The sequence below is a fragment of the Monopterus albus genome, unplaced genomic scaffold (genome assembly GCF_001952655.1).
Source record: "Monopterus albus unplaced genomic scaffold, M_albus_1.0 scaffold30.1, whole genome shotgun sequence".
Classification (NCBI taxonomy): Eukaryota; Metazoa; Chordata; class Actinopteri; order Synbranchiformes; family Synbranchidae; genus Monopterus; species Monopterus albus.
Genome location: NW_018127910.1, coordinates 340,423 through 357,241, shown reverse-complemented (window position 1 = coordinate 357,241; position 16,819 = coordinate 340,423). Strand labels below are relative to the sequence as shown.

General features: G+C 41.9%; 2 protein-coding genes across 7 annotated transcripts in view; one reads left to right on the top strand and one right to left on the bottom strand.

Moving 5' to 3' along the window:
* The window catches only part of LOC109958135 (calcium-binding mitochondrial carrier protein Aralar1-like), a 17,596-nt gene extending 16,452 nt beyond the window's left edge, over positions 1 to 1,144 (top strand). For both annotated transcript variants that reach the window (XM_020596535.1, XM_020596536.1), the window contains exon 18: positions 30 to 1,144. In XM_020596535.1, coding sequence (XP_020452191.1) covers positions 30 to 237 — 208 coding nt within the window. In that variant the 3' untranslated portion in view covers positions 238 to 1,144. The remainder of the gene's footprint in view (positions 1 to 29) is intronic.
* On the bottom strand, positions 568 to 16,819 carry dync1i2a (dynein, cytoplasmic 1, intermediate chain 2a). Of its 5 annotated transcripts, none has more exons than XM_020596537.1 (17): positions 16,690 to 16,819; positions 15,648 to 15,765; positions 14,799 to 14,913; positions 13,591 to 13,678; positions 12,467 to 12,526; positions 12,016 to 12,131; positions 7,474 to 7,563; positions 7,174 to 7,336; positions 6,958 to 7,057; positions 5,991 to 6,116; positions 4,230 to 4,376; positions 4,028 to 4,141; positions 3,453 to 3,586; positions 2,307 to 2,451; positions 2,073 to 2,213; positions 1,764 to 1,889; positions 568 to 1,525 (listed from the first exon to the last, which is right to left on the bottom strand). In XM_020596537.1, the coding sequence occupies exons 2-17, from the start codon at positions 15,753 to 15,755 to the stop codon at positions 1,412 to 1,414; spliced, it is 1,887 nt and encodes a 628-aa protein (XP_020452193.1). In that variant the 5' UTR covers positions 15,756 to 15,765; positions 16,690 to 16,819; the 3' UTR covers positions 568 to 1,411. The 5 variants fall into 5 exon arrangements, with proteins under 5 accessions (XP_020452193.1, XP_020452194.1, XP_020452196.1 ...); XM_020596538.1 differs by lacking the exon at positions 16,690 to 16,819 and adding an exon at positions 16,499 to 16,647; XM_020596540.1 differs by lacking the exon at positions 16,690 to 16,819 and adding an exon at positions 16,095 to 16,233.

The following is a 16,819-nucleotide window of genomic DNA, read 5'->3' as shown; positions in this document are numbered from 1 at the left end:
GCCTGGCCCTAATCTGACTCTCCCTTCAGTCGTCCTGCTGGTTCTGAGCCCACTCCCAAACCCACGATCAAGGACCTTCCCTGTGTAACTGCAGACCACGTGGGCGGTTACCGTCTGGCTGCGGCGACCTTTGCTGGCGTGGAGAGAAAGTTTGGTCTGCACCTGCCAAAGTTCAAACCCTCTGGAGAGGTGACAAGCAAATCCGCGGGGTCCACAGCAGAACCGCAGGCTTCATAAACCATCGCTCGCCGTGACCACAAGGGTTGCATGCTCCTCTTGTTGTTTGGTCCAGACTTGCTTTAATGAATGTTTCGATTCAATGTAGTCGTGTTACATCGAACGCTGCACGAGTTTTGCTTTGTTTTTTCTTTTCATAGCTTGCACAATTTTATTGTACATATTGTACTTCTCTACAGAGGCACATTATGGTATTACGGAGCATTGTTACTGCATTTTCCTGGTGTGCAATAGCTTTGGTGTGCATGTGTCAGTTGTATTTCAGAGGCACAAGGATGTACAGATGTTTTCAAAAGTCTATTTTGAAATCATGACCAGGAACTTTGGAAATAATTTAAATGTATTTATTGTATTTTATTGAAATAAATCATTCAAACTGTTTGTTTCTACTGTGTGAAAAGTACAGTCTCAGGTTTGACACCAAGCTTTGAGATTCTTGTGGAAACAAATGATCTCTGTTCTGATCCCATTAACGTTCATCACAGATCTGGAAATCACTGAGCAGTTACAGCATTGACGATATTCCAGCTATCTTAAGTCTAGTCAGCTGCACTGATTAAGTGGAATCTGATGCAGTATACAGTATAAAGTAGAAAGACATGTGGATCTTGGACATTCCAGTATTATACAAATAAGTGAACATTTGGGGTAATCAAGTCAAAGGGAACAGAGATGACAACATGGGCTACAGCTGTGAGATGTTTACATTCCTGGATCTTCAAAGATGTGATTGCTTTGCTACAACTTTGGTAGAAATGGAGAACAGGTTTGAGTGTTTTTAATGAATATGCAGAGTGGAGTACCTACAGTAACTCAAAATTAAGGCTCGTGTTAATGTGCTGTAAATAAAGACAAGTAGGGGTTTTACAATCAAGATTCAAATTAAACCTTAAGGCATCTGGTTATAGAAAAGAGGACTGTTTGTGTTTGTGAATATGGCTTCATGTTAGCGTCTGAGGTTGACAGTCCTGTCACTTGCTTTACTTCAAGGAAGACTGGTGACGGTAAAGCTAACTGAGAAGGCAGAGTTGTCCAAACTAAAGGTGTAAGAAAGCAAAAGATGTCCATACTTCTTTGTGATCAAAACTTCACCTTTTCCTCCAGTTATGCTGTCATCACATCTTTTTCTTCAATTAAAATTAAGGAGCACAACACTGGTCCCATGTTAACAAGATCAGGCAGCGAGGCGCTGAGCTGCCAGCTCCTCTGCATCATCCCTGTTCTCGTTGATGTCTGTCAACGTGCGAACAAAACGGGTCCACTCATCGTTTCGTGGAATGGCAATTTGCTGTGGGGGAAGGGGCAAAACAGAGCCGTGATTCAGATTTCAAGCTGCCTTCTGCATTGGCATAGGATCACAGGTAATGCTTCATATGCATCTGTATGAACACTGGCTAAATCACACACTCGGACTCTGAGCAATATTTTGACAAATCTACAGGATGCTCTTAAAAACTGACCATAGGTATATTGTGCAATTAGGCACTAATCACTAAAGCAGAAGCAATAGCCGGTAAGAAGCTCACCTCTCCAACATCGTACACAAGAATTTGGCCATCAGAGTCTCCCACAGCAATTTCCCTGCCAGACTGAGCCCATCTGACCCTGTTGAGTGCTGGGTTACCATCTACTGTGATGCTGGCGGTAGGGACCTAAAGCAATAACACACAAGACCAACAATCAGAGGAGTGGAAATGTGCTCCTCATGCACCTCTGAAGTACAATAGATCATGTCTCATCAAGATCCGAGTGTGGCTTTCTTACAGAATACCCACAATTCTTTTTTCCTTTAAGTGGTCATAGAAAACATGCTTGCAGTTTGTTGTCAACATTACCTCGGTGTCATTGTTGAGGTTCCACAGGTCGAGATGTCCGACTCCGTCCACACAAGCAAACAGAGCGGGGTGAGTCGGAGACCACATGACATCGTACACGTAATCCGAGTTGTCCTCAAACGAATACAGGGGTTTGTTGTTCTGCAGGAGTATTTGATTTCATTTACAGGGAGTTCAGTTTTTGCTATTTAGCAGAACAGCTTAAGTACAACATACAGAAGATCTAGCTCATACCTTAGTGCTCCACAGCTTGACCGTCCAGTCGAAAGAGGAGGTGACAAACAGGTGGGAGAAGTCCAGAGGTCCTGCAGCTGTGTGGCAGTGGATCCCTGTGATGGGCCCATGGTGGCCCTCAAACATCTCACTGATGCCTGCTTTGCTGTGGAGCACATAGATGTAGTGGGGAGTAAGTGCAAAAGCACTCACAGACCAAATCAGACATGATAAATTCACTTCTGAAAAGCAACAGATGTTGAGTAATGAACTTCAGTTGACATGATGTTTGAATATACATTTCATTTAGGAATCACATTCAAATGATTAAAACATCTGGGTGTTACATTAAGCATCAAAGAAAGCAACAAGCACAGATGGACCTCTGCCGGATGTATTCACATTAATCACTTACTTATATCATGTGATTACCAGCAGGGTGGCAAAAGTGCCTGCAACCCCTCAACCACATTTTGCAGAGCTGTTACCCAACAGAGACTCTGATAATTAACAGAGAGAGGTAAATACTCAGCATGAGTGATGCTTATGCATTATTAACTGCGATGAGAGTATCATACCATTGTAAATGAGGTGGAAAATTATTCCCCCAATTACAGAGGTGATTCTGCTGCACAAAACCTAGCAGCTATCCCCTCTCCGTGGTCTCTGGGCATACTGCAGGACATTTAGTGTGGAGCTAGCACGCTACTCTGCGGCAGCTCTGATTTAAGCCACATTTCTCTGTTGAGGACCATCTGCTGTGAGAGCAGCCCCAGTCTCTTACACGAGAACACTGTGGGATGAACTGCACATTTAATTCTGCCTGGGACAAGTGACTGTAAACAAACTGTCTCACCCGGAGAAACATACCTAAAAAATTTTTTTTTAAAAGACAGGGAAAAATGATTTGTTTCCCCTGCATGTGTGCCCTGTTTATGTTGAATGACCTTTACAAACACAACTGACAAGCGGAAAAGAAAAACAGGATGACTGGGCAGGAGTGAAACCTCAAACAGGACGAGATCAAGTGTTAGGTTTGTGTTGCATTGGGAAGTGAGTGGGCTATATTTATTTGACACTCGGTCCTAGGTGGGCCTAACCAGCTGCCTCAGTTTCCTGGCCGTATTCTGGAGGGACACTGGGGACCGCGGCTGCTTATGAACGCACCTTCCATGACGACAGGCCATGTAGACAGAGCCGTCCTCGCTGCCCACCACGAAATTGTTGACATCTCCGAGAGGGAAAGACATGGAGGTGACAGCCACAGCTTTGGACTGCTTGAACACTAGCTCCAAGCTGTCCTGCAGAGGGGAGGGGACATGGAACAACATTCGTAACAAGCTCCCTGCCCAGACTTCATGTTCACACACACGCTGCCCAGCACAACCTATAAAAATCTTTTGACAGATTATTAATGTGGAATCAAAATTCAAATATTATTTAATAAAAAATATTTAATTCCACATTGGGGTAATGGCAATACAAGTGAAATGACACAGCTAGCAAAGTTAATTTCCTTGAAAAATGAGGTGAAGAGCAGCTACAGTTAAATCTGGGGGATATACCAAACAGGAGCACTGAAGCCAAAATGGTCGACACACGAGTAGAAGGAGCAGGAAGAGATGAAAGAGAAAATGTAAAAACTAAGCTGTACAAATCTTTAACCCAAAATCATTAACATAACTCAGACATTTTCCTCTGACCACCCATAGTTAAAAACCCACAGTATATATATATCGTACCTGTGGCTGTGAAAGCATGTCCAGACTCCATGAGCACATCTTGCCGTCAGTGGAGATGCTAATCAGGTTGTGGGCATTCTGGGTGCCGACCACATTCACACAGTAAACCGGATGCTGCAAACAGAATGAGGGGGATTGCTTTTACCCTTCTGCTATATCAAAATAAAAAGTGCGAGTCAGCTCTATCAGATGTTTACTGTACCGTGTGTGCTGCTGCTGACAGGGGAGTCCTTTGTACTGGGGTCCTCTTGTTGCTCCTATTGTCCCACAGGACAATCTGTCCTGAGTATGTGCCCGCCACCACAACATTAGGGTGGAACTTGGCAAACGCAGCCGACATTACGGCAGACTGGAAGAATGTGGAAGAAGTGGAGAAAGGCAGAGGCGATGTTTAATTTCTGTGCTGATGAAAAAGTACAAGTTTAAAGTGACACAGCCCAGCAGCAAGTCACCAGTCGTGTGTTGTCACTCCAAACCCAATCAGACAAATGCATCCAGACTCATGTCGGGCATGTCCAGCTTTAAGAACAAGACTCACTTGTTCACTCACTCAGTCTCTGTGGTGGCGACGGCCACTGTGGCCTAAAGATCTGTCAGTCTTTTTAAGCTGTTCGACATAGTAAGAACATCATGATATTTATGTTTTTGCTGTAAAAAACTGTTAGAAAGCAGTCAAAATAATTCGAGCAGTAATTCTGCAGAGACTAGCACAAACTGAACAATATAAGCATTTCAGACGTCAAAGATTAGAAGATTAATGGAAAATGAAATGGCAACTATTCTATCGCTTTGCCACATTCTTGTTCCAGCTTCTCCAGTTTGAGGATTTGCTGAATACTCCATCTCTGGTTTATATCAATGTAAAGTGAGTATGTTTGTGTTTTGTACTGTTTGAACAAAACAACGTGTCTGAAGACGTGACCCTGAGCTCTGAAAAACTGTGATGGGCATTTTTTTATATTACATTATATTTTTGATGAGAATGAATAGAAACACATATCATAATAACTTCAATTTTGCACTAAAGTAACTGACCACGAGGCTGAAATGTAATAAATCGACGTCTGGATAAATGGTTGAAAAAGAGGTGCAAAGTTTTATTTCAGCAACGCTTGAATTCTCTAAAGTTGCCAGAAATCAGAACATGGAAAACATCAACTTCAAGCTGCTATTTCCTGTTTCATCTCAAAAGTAAAAAAAAAAACCCAGCTCTGTGCATGTTCCCAAAACACAACCAGAACACATCTTTCATCACTCACGCCTCAGTTCTCACAGTATAAGCAAAACAAAACTCAAAGCTGGTCAACAGGATTATTATTTATTTTTTTATTATGACTTGAGTCATTAATTTTGTGTCTTGAGGTTAGCTTTCAGGCGCCTATTTGTACTCACTGCTTCACCTATCACAATCTTACCTCAATGTTTTTTCCCCTAAAGGAACTTTTTTGACCCACGTATTTACGTATTGATTAGGAAAATCAAATTCTGAGCCAATGTGGAGGCACACAGAAAATTGCATTCACACTTTTGTACAGTTTTGTTCATTGGAAGAACACACCTGCATCTACATCCGCTCTGGAGGCAACAACATGTGGTTCTACTCGACGTCTTGGTGAATGAGCCTTGGGGCAGGCATTATAACAAGGCAGAGCAGAGTGCTGCTCTCCCTGCTAGCTCGTCAGAACACAGGGCCCTTGTTTAGATGCACATGATAACCAGCCCTGCCCCACACAATTAATCCTGCTGCAGTGCTCAGATGCCATTCAGCTCCTGCACCACAGGTCTTCTCTGGCGCCGCATAAACATGTGCTTGTGGGTAGATGTGGTGGAGGTGGATGCCAGCATGGTAAATGCACAAATGCGGATGAAGGCAAGAGGAGTGAGGGGTGTGGGAGCAGAGGAGGGAGGCTGAGCAAACAGGGGTTGATGAAAAAAAGAAGCAGAGAGACTTTACTTTGGGTACCTGGCAATGAAAGACATACTCCGGTGTAGCTTTCTTGTACTTCATATTCCACACTAAAGCCACGCCATCTGGCTCATGAGGTGCATCCTCGTTGTTGTTGTATGAGGCAACCAGGAGTTCAGGATACTGGTGACAGAAATGGAGAAAAAAAACTAAACAAATCAGGCTAAATGAATGTTAGGGGGGGGGCAGACATGTCCCTCGGGCTTGGCTCTGTGTGGACAAGCCTCGCCTGCCCTGTGTGGTGCTGCTGAATGCCTTAATGAGTGAGTAATCCTTTCCTAATGATTTATGGTTCTTTAAGTACCTAAAGTAACTTTGAGTTTTTAGTAGGACATATAAACTAAGTTTTTCCATTTTCCTTTCATAATTTTAACCATAAACCATATTTCTGAAGGTGCTGAGAAGTAACAGCAGTAGACTCAAACTGAGCAGCTCAGTGAAACGTTAAAGCCGACTGAAGTGCACAGACTGAAAACAGGATCACTATCCAGACGTAAATAAACCATTAACCTCTGCTACTTCCAACACTTGATCTAAGATTTACAGTTTGTGAATACATAATTTCAAATCACAAGGGTCTGGGAATCGCTCCAAGCCAGTAAATACTGTGAACAAACAGTTGGTGTTCAATCACTGTCAAAAGTCATTGCAAAATTGTGCATTAAATGACCTTGGACACCAGGGGAAACAAATCATTACGGTCTCTAAGTGACATTATGTGTAGGACATAACTTACTTTTCCTGAGGGACTTGTGGCTATAAGTAGATGCTGTCAAGCATTATGGCTGCGCAAAGCAAAGCTGATTTAACAGCCAATTAGCACCACTTATGCACACTTCTATTTTAAACCAAAAACACAAACTCATTGCCAGGATTGGCACTTTTATAATTGCAAACGATTTCTAAATGGTGCTCTGAGAAACATGTTAAACTGAACTGAGGAAACAAAAAAAAAAAGACTGACCTGGGGGGACCAGTCGAGGCAGGTGACGACACGATGTTTAGACCAGCGCTCATCCATGAACTGCCTGTTCAGAGAGAGCTTTGCTCCGGCCTGGATTTCACTGGGGAAAAACAAAGCGCCACAAATCAATAAAAAACACTTCTTCAAAAACCAGTTACATGCTTGCTTTAAAAAAAAAAAAAAGAAGAAAAGAAACACTAGTTGTTCAATTAATACCCCTCCTTCTCCTCCAGGTCACGGCCACTGTAGTCAAAGAAGAGGTCCACGTGCTCTGATAGAGCTCGCTCAATAATACGAGTGCTGTGGTCAAAGAAATTCACAAACTCCTCTGAGTGCAGGATCTGGAGTTTTTCCTCCTCTGTCAGCTCATGGGGGGGTGCTGTACAGAGAAATATATAACCACAATAAAATGTGCAGCTCAGGAATAGAAGCCTCTTTGTATTATACACACAATTATAAAACTGCTAGAAAAAAATGAAGTGGCTCAATTTCACTAGAGTTTCTCAGTTCAAGTACCTTCCTCCTCCTCCTCCTTCTGGTCCAGTTTCTCAGTTGGTGTCTCGACTACTGGTTGAGGGGCAGCATTTTCTTCCTCCTCTTCATCCTCTGTTGATCAAAAAGTGAACTCCGTTAAACACTAAAAAATACGCAGGGTCAGGACATATAAACAAAATCTCTGAATCAACATATTCGTATGTAAGGAAATGTACATCGCAGTTTTATGCTATCAGTTTTGTCAAAACTGCGAATGTAGTAAAATCGAATTCAAAGCAACAACTTTCACAGAACAGGCAATCATGCCTCCAAACAGGCATTTCATACCTTTTGGTCACTACATCCTCCACCTCCATTATTTTCTTCTTTCAGTAAAAGCTCCATGCAATGATTACAGACATGGTAATAGACTGATTCTGTGTCTCTGCCTTCCATTTGTTTGGTTTTCAGCACAATGTTGCCTTTCAAAAAGAACCTGCTCCTCTAAAGCACTGAAGTTTGTCATTTAAAGGGACACAGCACAGCGGGTGTTTTGCTGTCATAGGGACCCCTGTCTTTCCCAACTGTTAATGAGAATCTAGCCATTCAACAGAGAGTGGAGCTGTCAGTGTAACTGTTTCCTCTATGTCCCAGTAGCAGGTTACCCTTTTCTAGGCCACAGGGCAGCAGGGCAGAGGGTGTAGAGCAGCTGCCCGAGCCCATCCCATTGGTCTGACCAGATGACGGCATGGTGCAAAAGCAGATGGCGATGCTGGGATTGTCTTGTGCTCTTCAGAGGTGGCATGGGGATGGCACAGAGGTTTTCCGCCTGGCTGCCTCGAGACAAGCTTCTCCCTGAACGGCAAGGCTGTGCAATTACCATCCTAGCAGGAGGTCCTGCATCTCCTATTCAACCTCAGAGAATGTACAACAAAATACAGGCCAGACCAGCTGGCAAACTGCACACCAGCTCTACCTCAAAGATGATGAACACGCCTTTTGAAAACATCTCTTAGAGACAGCACACAGCCTATGCTTTCAATGTAAAAAAATAAAAATAAAAATTGTAAAAACAGGACAAAACAGATTCATGAGGAGAGGGGAAATACTCATCTGGTTCCTACAGGCATTTATCTTCATATGAACCTTATAGTTAATCTAAGATGACAGCACCACATGCCAAAATTTCCTTCCTACTGAAATAATCTAAATGATAATGTCATCTGTCACTTTGTCCATAACGTGATTTAGTCCCTTTCTCAGACGGAGGTTTAGGGAAGAAGGTTATTGGTGCGCTGATGAGTTTACAGAACTGGGTTGATGACACAAGCCATTTCAATGTACGGCCATACTCTGCAACCAGCAGGAGACGGTTAAAATCTTTCCTTTCAAGGGCCTCAATCAGGCTTAAAGGAAAACAGTAATCACTGTCTTTCAACTAGTCCCGGCCATGCTCGTCAGCCCTTTCCCTGGTGAGGCAGCCAGAGCAATCAACCTGCCAGGCATTAGGAGCAGATAGACAATCTGAAAATAAAGGGTATAATGCACCTGCCATCCAAAATGGCCATTTGGAGAAAAGCTAGTGATCCTGGTGACCCCGCTGGGGATGTGTGTGTGGGGGGGGTGGTAGCGCCTAGCCAGGGTGGCTGGTGGATGAAAGGGGGGCGTGGGGAGGAGGGAGTTGCATTTAACAGAATTCAACCGGATCACCAATGTCCCATACACTGACACCCCCCTCTCAAAGCAGGCCCAATTATGGCTTTTGTACCAGTTAAAAAAGCTCTTTGGGGAGAGTCGGACAGGATGGGGGAAGAGTAACCACAGGTCTCAGTCAATGGACAATATATTAATGCAAACATGGCCAGTGATATACAACTACAAAACTAAATGACCTTTGCTCTGTGTTGCAGGTGTCTTCCACTTTCTATATGTCCAGACAGAACAAGGAACTGATTTCAGCATGTTTGTCTCTGCTGAATAAAGGCCTGTAATGAGCCAACACACACAACCACATACACATCATTTTTGCTTTTTTCCAAGTTGCACAATGTCAGCGTCTGTGGTTGCGTGTAGTAGTGCAGCCAAGTTTAAAACTTGTGCAAACAAAAGGCATCAGCAGTCAGACTTTTGTCAATCTGATAACAGTGTTTAGCCATCTGTAAAACAGAGGTCTATTGTTTCCCACTTCTCCAAAGGTGGTTACACATGTCTCTGCTGACACTGAGGTCTAAAGATCACAAACATGGCAATGGTAAGCAGAAAGCCACAACCAGGACTCAGACAACACGCAGACTCTTACGTGAAACTGAACACAAAAAACAAAACAAAACAAAAAAAAATCATAAAGGTGTAGAAAACTGAAATCATACAACCATAAACCGCAACAAACAATGAGAATATACCAAAATTTCCCATTCAAATTTATTAGCTGCTGTATGACAGAGGGCTACAATACACTTTTAACAGTACTAATCATCAAGTGCATAAAATCTGACCACATTTACAAGTGGCACTTCAAACAAGGCATTCATTAAGGGCTTTTGTGATTAAAAGTTTGAACCTGCCTCTGAATTCAGAGTGATTAAAACAATCACATTCAATTAAATATTAGATTTACTAAACTGCTCCGCATACTTATAATCCTAACAAGCCTTTTTAAACGCTGCACCAGACCAACCACTCCACACGCACACAACCCCCCATCTCCCCCAACCTCCAACAATATCTTACTCCATAATTACAACCTCTTGCTGAGGAGAGCATACTGACACTGCATAATACCTACTGGTGCATGTTGGGAATACTGTGGCAGCACCAAGGATATTAACCAATCTGATGGCTTAAATCAAGGGCTTAAAAAAAAAGCTTACAGACTAAAAATGGATGGCTGTTGTGCAACGGTCACAAACCTGTAAAAATTAAGATATAGGCCGACAAATATCAATATGGAATCCAGCTTTATATAGTGCTAATAAGACACAGGTGAGACTTCAGGCACCAGAATAACAAAGACTGTCAAGTACTTCTCTGATGATAAAATGTACATCTGTCCTCATTACCAACAAATAAATAACATAACAATGAAGATGCTTTCTCCTGGACTGCTCGCGGGGTCTTTCTTTGGGTCAACAGGGCAGGTGATGTTAAAAACCATAAATCCTTTACGCTTTTCTCCAGGGAACCCTCGGTTTACAGCAACTAGGGCAGGGCCGCCGCTCCCTCTAATGCCACCGCCTGCTGACCTTGAGAGTGCTGCGGCGCTACCTCTTTTTGACAACACGATAAATCTCTCAATCACAGACCAGGCCCGACACCACCCCACATATCACAAATGCGCCGAGGGGAGCAAGCCGGGAAGGGGGGGGGATGCCGCCGTCTCATCGAGTGCCAAAAGTGATGGTGTGAAAATGCACAATGTCACTGAGTGTGTTTTGTTATGTGCCTGTTCGGTGAAGGGAGAAGACAGGGAAGCGAGGGAGTTGATGAAATGATTACATAGTGGCAGAAGGGGGGGGGTGCAAAAGCTGGCAGAAACCGTTGCTGTTTAACCCAGTTTTACAGTGCCCAGTAGAGTCCAGAGTAAAGAGTGATGAGGAACACAGGGATGCTCTTCATCCTTCACTAGTTCTGCTTATAGGTTTCCACAAATATAACACAATTTTGTCTTACTCACGCTTCATGCCACCTCAGAATTTTCTACAGATCACCTGATCGGACAACAACCAACAATCAGTACACTGTTTAAAATCCTAACCAGGCTTTCAAGGATGCTTAAAAAAATGTGTTAGCTGATGCAAATAAATTGACCAAACTACAAAAATAAAAAAAGACTCACTGCCGTGGCTATAATTTGAGGTATTGTCAGCTCTATGACTAGTTCTGATATCTCTTGGAAATAAAGAAAAACACAAGAACAAAAATCTTCCACAGGATCTAAACACATTATCATTAAATCAGCCTAGAACAAGAAGCACACCCACAAATACTGTGTATTTTATGGAATGTGTTCAACATATGGATGTTAGTGGTAGCCCAAATATTCTTTTTAGCCAACCACACAAAAGCTTCAGTGCAGCAATTATATACATATCGACATGCTTCAGGGGCAGCGAGCAGTTGTATGCACGGTGCTTCATATCTTCCCCTCCGATCACATTTCGTCTTCCTGTCGCTGGTTTTCTCATCCTGCTCATTAATTACACCAAAGCGGAGCTGGTTGTAGAGCTGCATGTGAGACTCAGAAGAGCAGAGCTTGTTGGAATTTAATATCTGCTCTGACTTCTTATGTTTCCTGGGCCTCTTGTTTTTTTTTTACTTTAATCTCACTGCTTGGTAAAATCAAATCTCTTCCACTTGTAGTTCATTTCCTGTATCCACTTGTACACTCATACAGCCCACAGTACCCCTTGTTATGAATAATTCTCATGAAGTGCTGCATCCTCCATACAACAAAATAAACCTTTGTTAGCGCTATAAATTTTATTGGACCAATGCCTTTTTATGATGCACACAATCATGCACATGCACACACTGTTTTTGTTTATTTTTCAATGTTAACCTGTAAAATAATATGTGAGAAAGCACCTTCTTTTTGCTGGGCCATGACGGGAGTCTGGGTCTCTTTTGTGTATGACACAATCTCACGTGGAAGGAAGTCCACTTGTGTGACTTTGGCCATTCCCAGTTTTGGAGTTCCTCGCCTAAAAAGCACAAACCAACTCAAACTTTGCACCACATCTCACAAAACAGTAATGATTTTAACAAGAGAAAAATTGTCCACTCTCATCTGTTTTTAGAACAATTCTCACCTCTGTGCAACTGAACTCGTGCTGATCAAAGTTAATGAATGTTTGATGGGATGGCTTCACATTAGTTTAACAACCAGTGTGAATTAAGTAAAAGGTCTTGTATGAACGACTTAACTGTTTTCCTGGACTGCATTAACTAAATAATGACTTTTAAAGACAAAGTAATCATGCCAGAGATTGAGAGAAGGGAAAATGACCAGGAAAGGAGAGAAGAGAGTGTCCAGTACCCCAGCTCAGAATCAGAGTGAAGTTGAAGGGTGGACGGATCAGAGTCCCAGTGCAGAGTCCTGGTTAGTGTCACAGCAACAAGGCAGCATTAGTGAGAGAGACAAGCAAGCACAAATGAAGAGAGCATATCAAGTTAGCATTACGGCACCCAACATGCTGATTGGATCCTTGGTCACAGATCAGTTAAATTTGCATGTTAACAAAACACTTAAAACTGCATATTTCTTTCTTTTTTGTTGGACAAATCAAGCTTCAATCTATCTGCACTGAGAGGTGGAAGAAGGTACTTGCTTAAAATGCACGGACACACAGGGCCTCTGACTGTGATGACACGGGGTATAATCTGCAGCCTGCGGGGCTGATACTGCCTGAACTGTGTCACACCAAAGGTTCTGAGTGTTGTGTAGACAGAGCGAGAGGGAGAGAGAGACCCCTCAGGGAGAAAACATGACCTCCATGTGTGTAGGAAATGGCCATGCTGGTGAGGGAAATGAGTCAACACGCAGGGGGAACAGCTCCCTGGGCCTGATGGGACACTGGGGGAGCTTGAATTTCAGCCCAGGGAAGGGGCTCTAATTAGGGGTTAAGAAGTCCCCCAGGCATCACAGCGGCCTGCTGTTTTATTGTTAATTTAGGATCGTCCTAATTCAACAGCACAAATTAAATAAACATGCACTCAGTTGGTATAAACTTGTCATCGTTCATTGTAATGCTATGAGGCTTTGGAAAAAGTTTGAGCTCAGCTGGTGTTAATATAATCAGCCTTTACATACAGTCACAGCCTTTGCAGTTTGGAGTGATGCAAAGCTTACAAGACAAAAACAAACTTAAGTTTGCCTAAGCAATATAAAAAGTGTTTTAAATGCTTTATATATTTTTTGCAGTGCAGCACATTTTCAAACATCGTGTTGGCATAAGCATAAACGAGCACAAAAAGAAGACAAATAGTACTTATAAACATTTTATCTTTGGTGGAGAAAGAGCATTGAATTAAGAGAAATAGGGACCTTGGCATTGTTGCAACACTTATGAAGTCCTGTACTGGAAGTGGGAAAGATCTTTTCAAGTCAAACATTTGCTGAGATGGGTGTGTGTGTGTGCATGTGTGGGTGTGTGTGTGTACCTGGGCCCCACGGCTCCATCAGAGTCCTGGCTCCCTGCCTCACTTGGCGTGCCCGCTGATTTGGCAGTTGGAGACATGGGAGGAGGGACTGCACAGCAAGAGACAACAATCAACTGTAACAATGTAAAGACGCTGAGATAATCACAGCAAAATACATATGCATCCGTGCTATAGCAGCAACTTTGTTATATCAAATGTTTGACATATACTATCGTTATACTGACTTATTGACAGATATTATTGGACATGTTTAAATGTATGTAAACCCTTGAAATTAGTAACAAATCAAGTTCAAGTTTACAAATGCATGCCAGCACAGCCCATTCTTTTATATAAACGTGTGAACAGAACATGTTTGAATAAATACAATAATAAGTGTAACAAATAGACAAAAATGTTTTGTCATTTCTGTTTCAAGTTTGTTTGCATGTTTGCTATGAAGCTTGTAAAGATTTTTGTATGGATCTCTTCTGCCACCTGCTGTTAGCAACATGACAGTGCTCCACATTTCCAGGTCTGGGACAATGTAAAGGTAGCATGAGCATAAGTGTACCAGTGCTCGTTTCTTTCATCAGTGCTTCCACTTGCACTGTACAGGTGTTCAAAGACATTTTTGTAAAAGCTTCTATCATCTTGACTGATGCCATATTGAAATACACTTTTGCCTCCTTCAGGCTTCCACTTACCACAACACTTACTCTGTGAAGTTTCTTATAACTAATCTCTAGCTGGTAGCCTGGTAAAAAAAAACATGTTTTAGGTAATTTCCCCACTACTTTGTTCTGCTTTAGGGGCCTCTGTTTTAAGAGGGTAATGAATCATATGGCATCAGCCTAGCGAACACCCCCATACACCATCAAACCCTCAACCTTATATCAAAATTTAGCAATATAACCTCAGTCATGCAGCCAAAGTTTAACTGTCTGAAGACAAAAACTGAAACAAGGCATGAAAATATTAAGTTCAGGAATCCTGTTGAGGAGACTGTGCAACAGTCTGCAGATTATAGTTTTTGTTGTTTTTTTTATTTATACACAGCATTCATTTATAAACAAATATAGCTTTCATATTTGTTGTGCTATCTTTATGTTAAGTTCTTGATATGTTTGCTGCCAACCTTTAAAATAAAGCTTAGAAGGAAAAGTTGCTGTCAGAATTTTATAACGGTACAAATTGCAAAATACAAACACAGGTGACATGAGACATACCAACAGGAACCTCTGGAGTTATGCCCATACTCTGCAGCAGGGCATCAGCCTCACGCCTTTTTTTCTCCAGGTCAGAGTCATCTTGATGAACTGCAGCATCTTTCAACTGATCTGCCTAGAAACAGTGCATACCTTGTTAATGCCGTCTTTATGTATCCATATTACAGACAATAGGGTGTACAGAATGTATACATATATATGTGGGTTACTTCTACCCACCAATACATTGTAGGGATAAAGTCTATGACCAGACAAAATTGCTAAAGCTTCATTTTTCCATGTTTACATCATCACCAGTGAAGTAAATGAGAAAATGGTCAACACAGATACTGTCTCAATCAAGCCAATTACTATAAGGCTAAAATTCCATATTTAATAACAGTGAATAAGAAACCAAATAAAATCAGCTAAAGTCATTACTTGTCCACAGCCCTGTGTTGGAGTTGTCTCTACCATTTCCAGACCAGGTAACATGGTGAAATGGTTTTTATAAACCTTTCTTATAAGGACAATACTACTAATAGAATTTTATTTTATTGAGTATAAACTGTATGTTACCCATTATTGTAAAACTGCATTTTCATACACACCACTCATTTACCAATCTAGATCTCATTCAAGAGAGGTTAACAAGGATGGTTATGTTAAGATCAGTATGCCAACTAACTCAGAAGGATCCTAAATGTATGGAAAAGGCATGGGAATTTGTCGTATATGTCGATCAATTATTTTTAAGATGCTTACACCAAGTCATTAATGGTTTTGAATATGTTTATTCGCCATATTCCTTTTCAGGTTCAATATAAATAAATATTCACAACATTAAGAAAATGTTACACCTAACGTTACCTCTTTCTTCTTCCGTTCCTCCTCCTTCCTCTTCTTCTCCTCTCTGATTTGTGCCAAGCGTTGCTTCTTCCTTTCAAGCTCTGCTTTCAACTCACTTTTGTCAGACATGATGCCACAACTGTAAATAAACGTATTTTAGTTACTGGCCCATTCAGAATTTATTTAAAAGATTGTATTTTTAAGCTCAAACGCCTAAATATTCTAAGACGTAAGTGTATTAAACAAAAGCCAAGCATCTTGGGAAGTGGCCCCTCTGTGTTTATACATACGTCCTTCTTTATAACAGTCTTTTAAAAGAAAAAACACCTTCTGTCTGTTTTAGTACCACCTAGCTTACCAATGGAGACAGCTAACGTTAGCTCCTCAACTTTATCTAGCAGGTGAAACTCTTTAACTGATCACCCAAGAGTGTTTTTTGTCTTCCGTGCAGCTTGGGGAGTTACAAACCTTTAGCTGGAGACAAATTTCTCATTACATGCAGGTCATTGTCAGTTAGCTCACAGAGGGCCCCACCCTACATTTGGAAAAACCATTCACACCCGGTCAGCTTAGCATGGGGTTTTGCGTGTTTTCTTAAGTTACTTGACTACGATCCTTACCAGTTAATACGATGCGTTATTTAAACGTTATCAATCATACCACACCTTCACAGGGATATTACCTAGCATCCAATCGGCATCAGCCACTGCTAACGTTAGCCTTCCCGACTATTTACTGGCTACAGGGCTAGCTAAGTTAGCCGTCATTGTTAGGCGTATTTAATCAGTAATTCCTAAGAAAGTGTCATTTCTTATAATAAACAGTCTTGACCATGGCAGTCAAAGTGCGATTTGTATCATTCAATCGATTACTTGTGGCTAGAGATGTAGCTTTGTTTGTCAGCGGCTCGCTACCACAGTTAACCGGACATCGGTCCGGTAATATCATGAGCTTTCAGCTGCACTGACCGCACGCTAAATAAACTAAGTTGGGATACAAACACAACGACAAATACAAAAACTGCACGAACAGCCAATGTGACAATGGTGTGCCAAGAACAAACCTCAAAAAGACTGTTCGACTTGACACCAAAAGCCTTGAACCAACAGCCAAAACAATCAAGATGCCAACCAAACTACGGGTGCCGTGAAGAGCCAAAACATGACATTTGTCTTAAACGTGGCTGTGTTGCT

Bases quoted from the DNA above. Each gene is read 5' to 3' on its own strand.
- dync1i2a (XM_020596537.1), bottom strand. From the start codon at position 15,755: ATGTCTGACAAAAGTGAGTTGAAAGCAGAGCTTGAAAGGAAGAAGCAA. The intron at 12,132-12,466 runs GTACTGGACACT...TGTGCTTTTTAG, and splicing joins CACTCTGATTCTGAGCTGGG to GCGAGGAACTCCAAAACTGG. The intron at 1,526-1,763 runs GTGAGCTTCTTA...CTTCCCCCACAG, and splicing joins TTGTGTACGATGTTGGAGAG to CAAATTGCCATTCCACGAAA.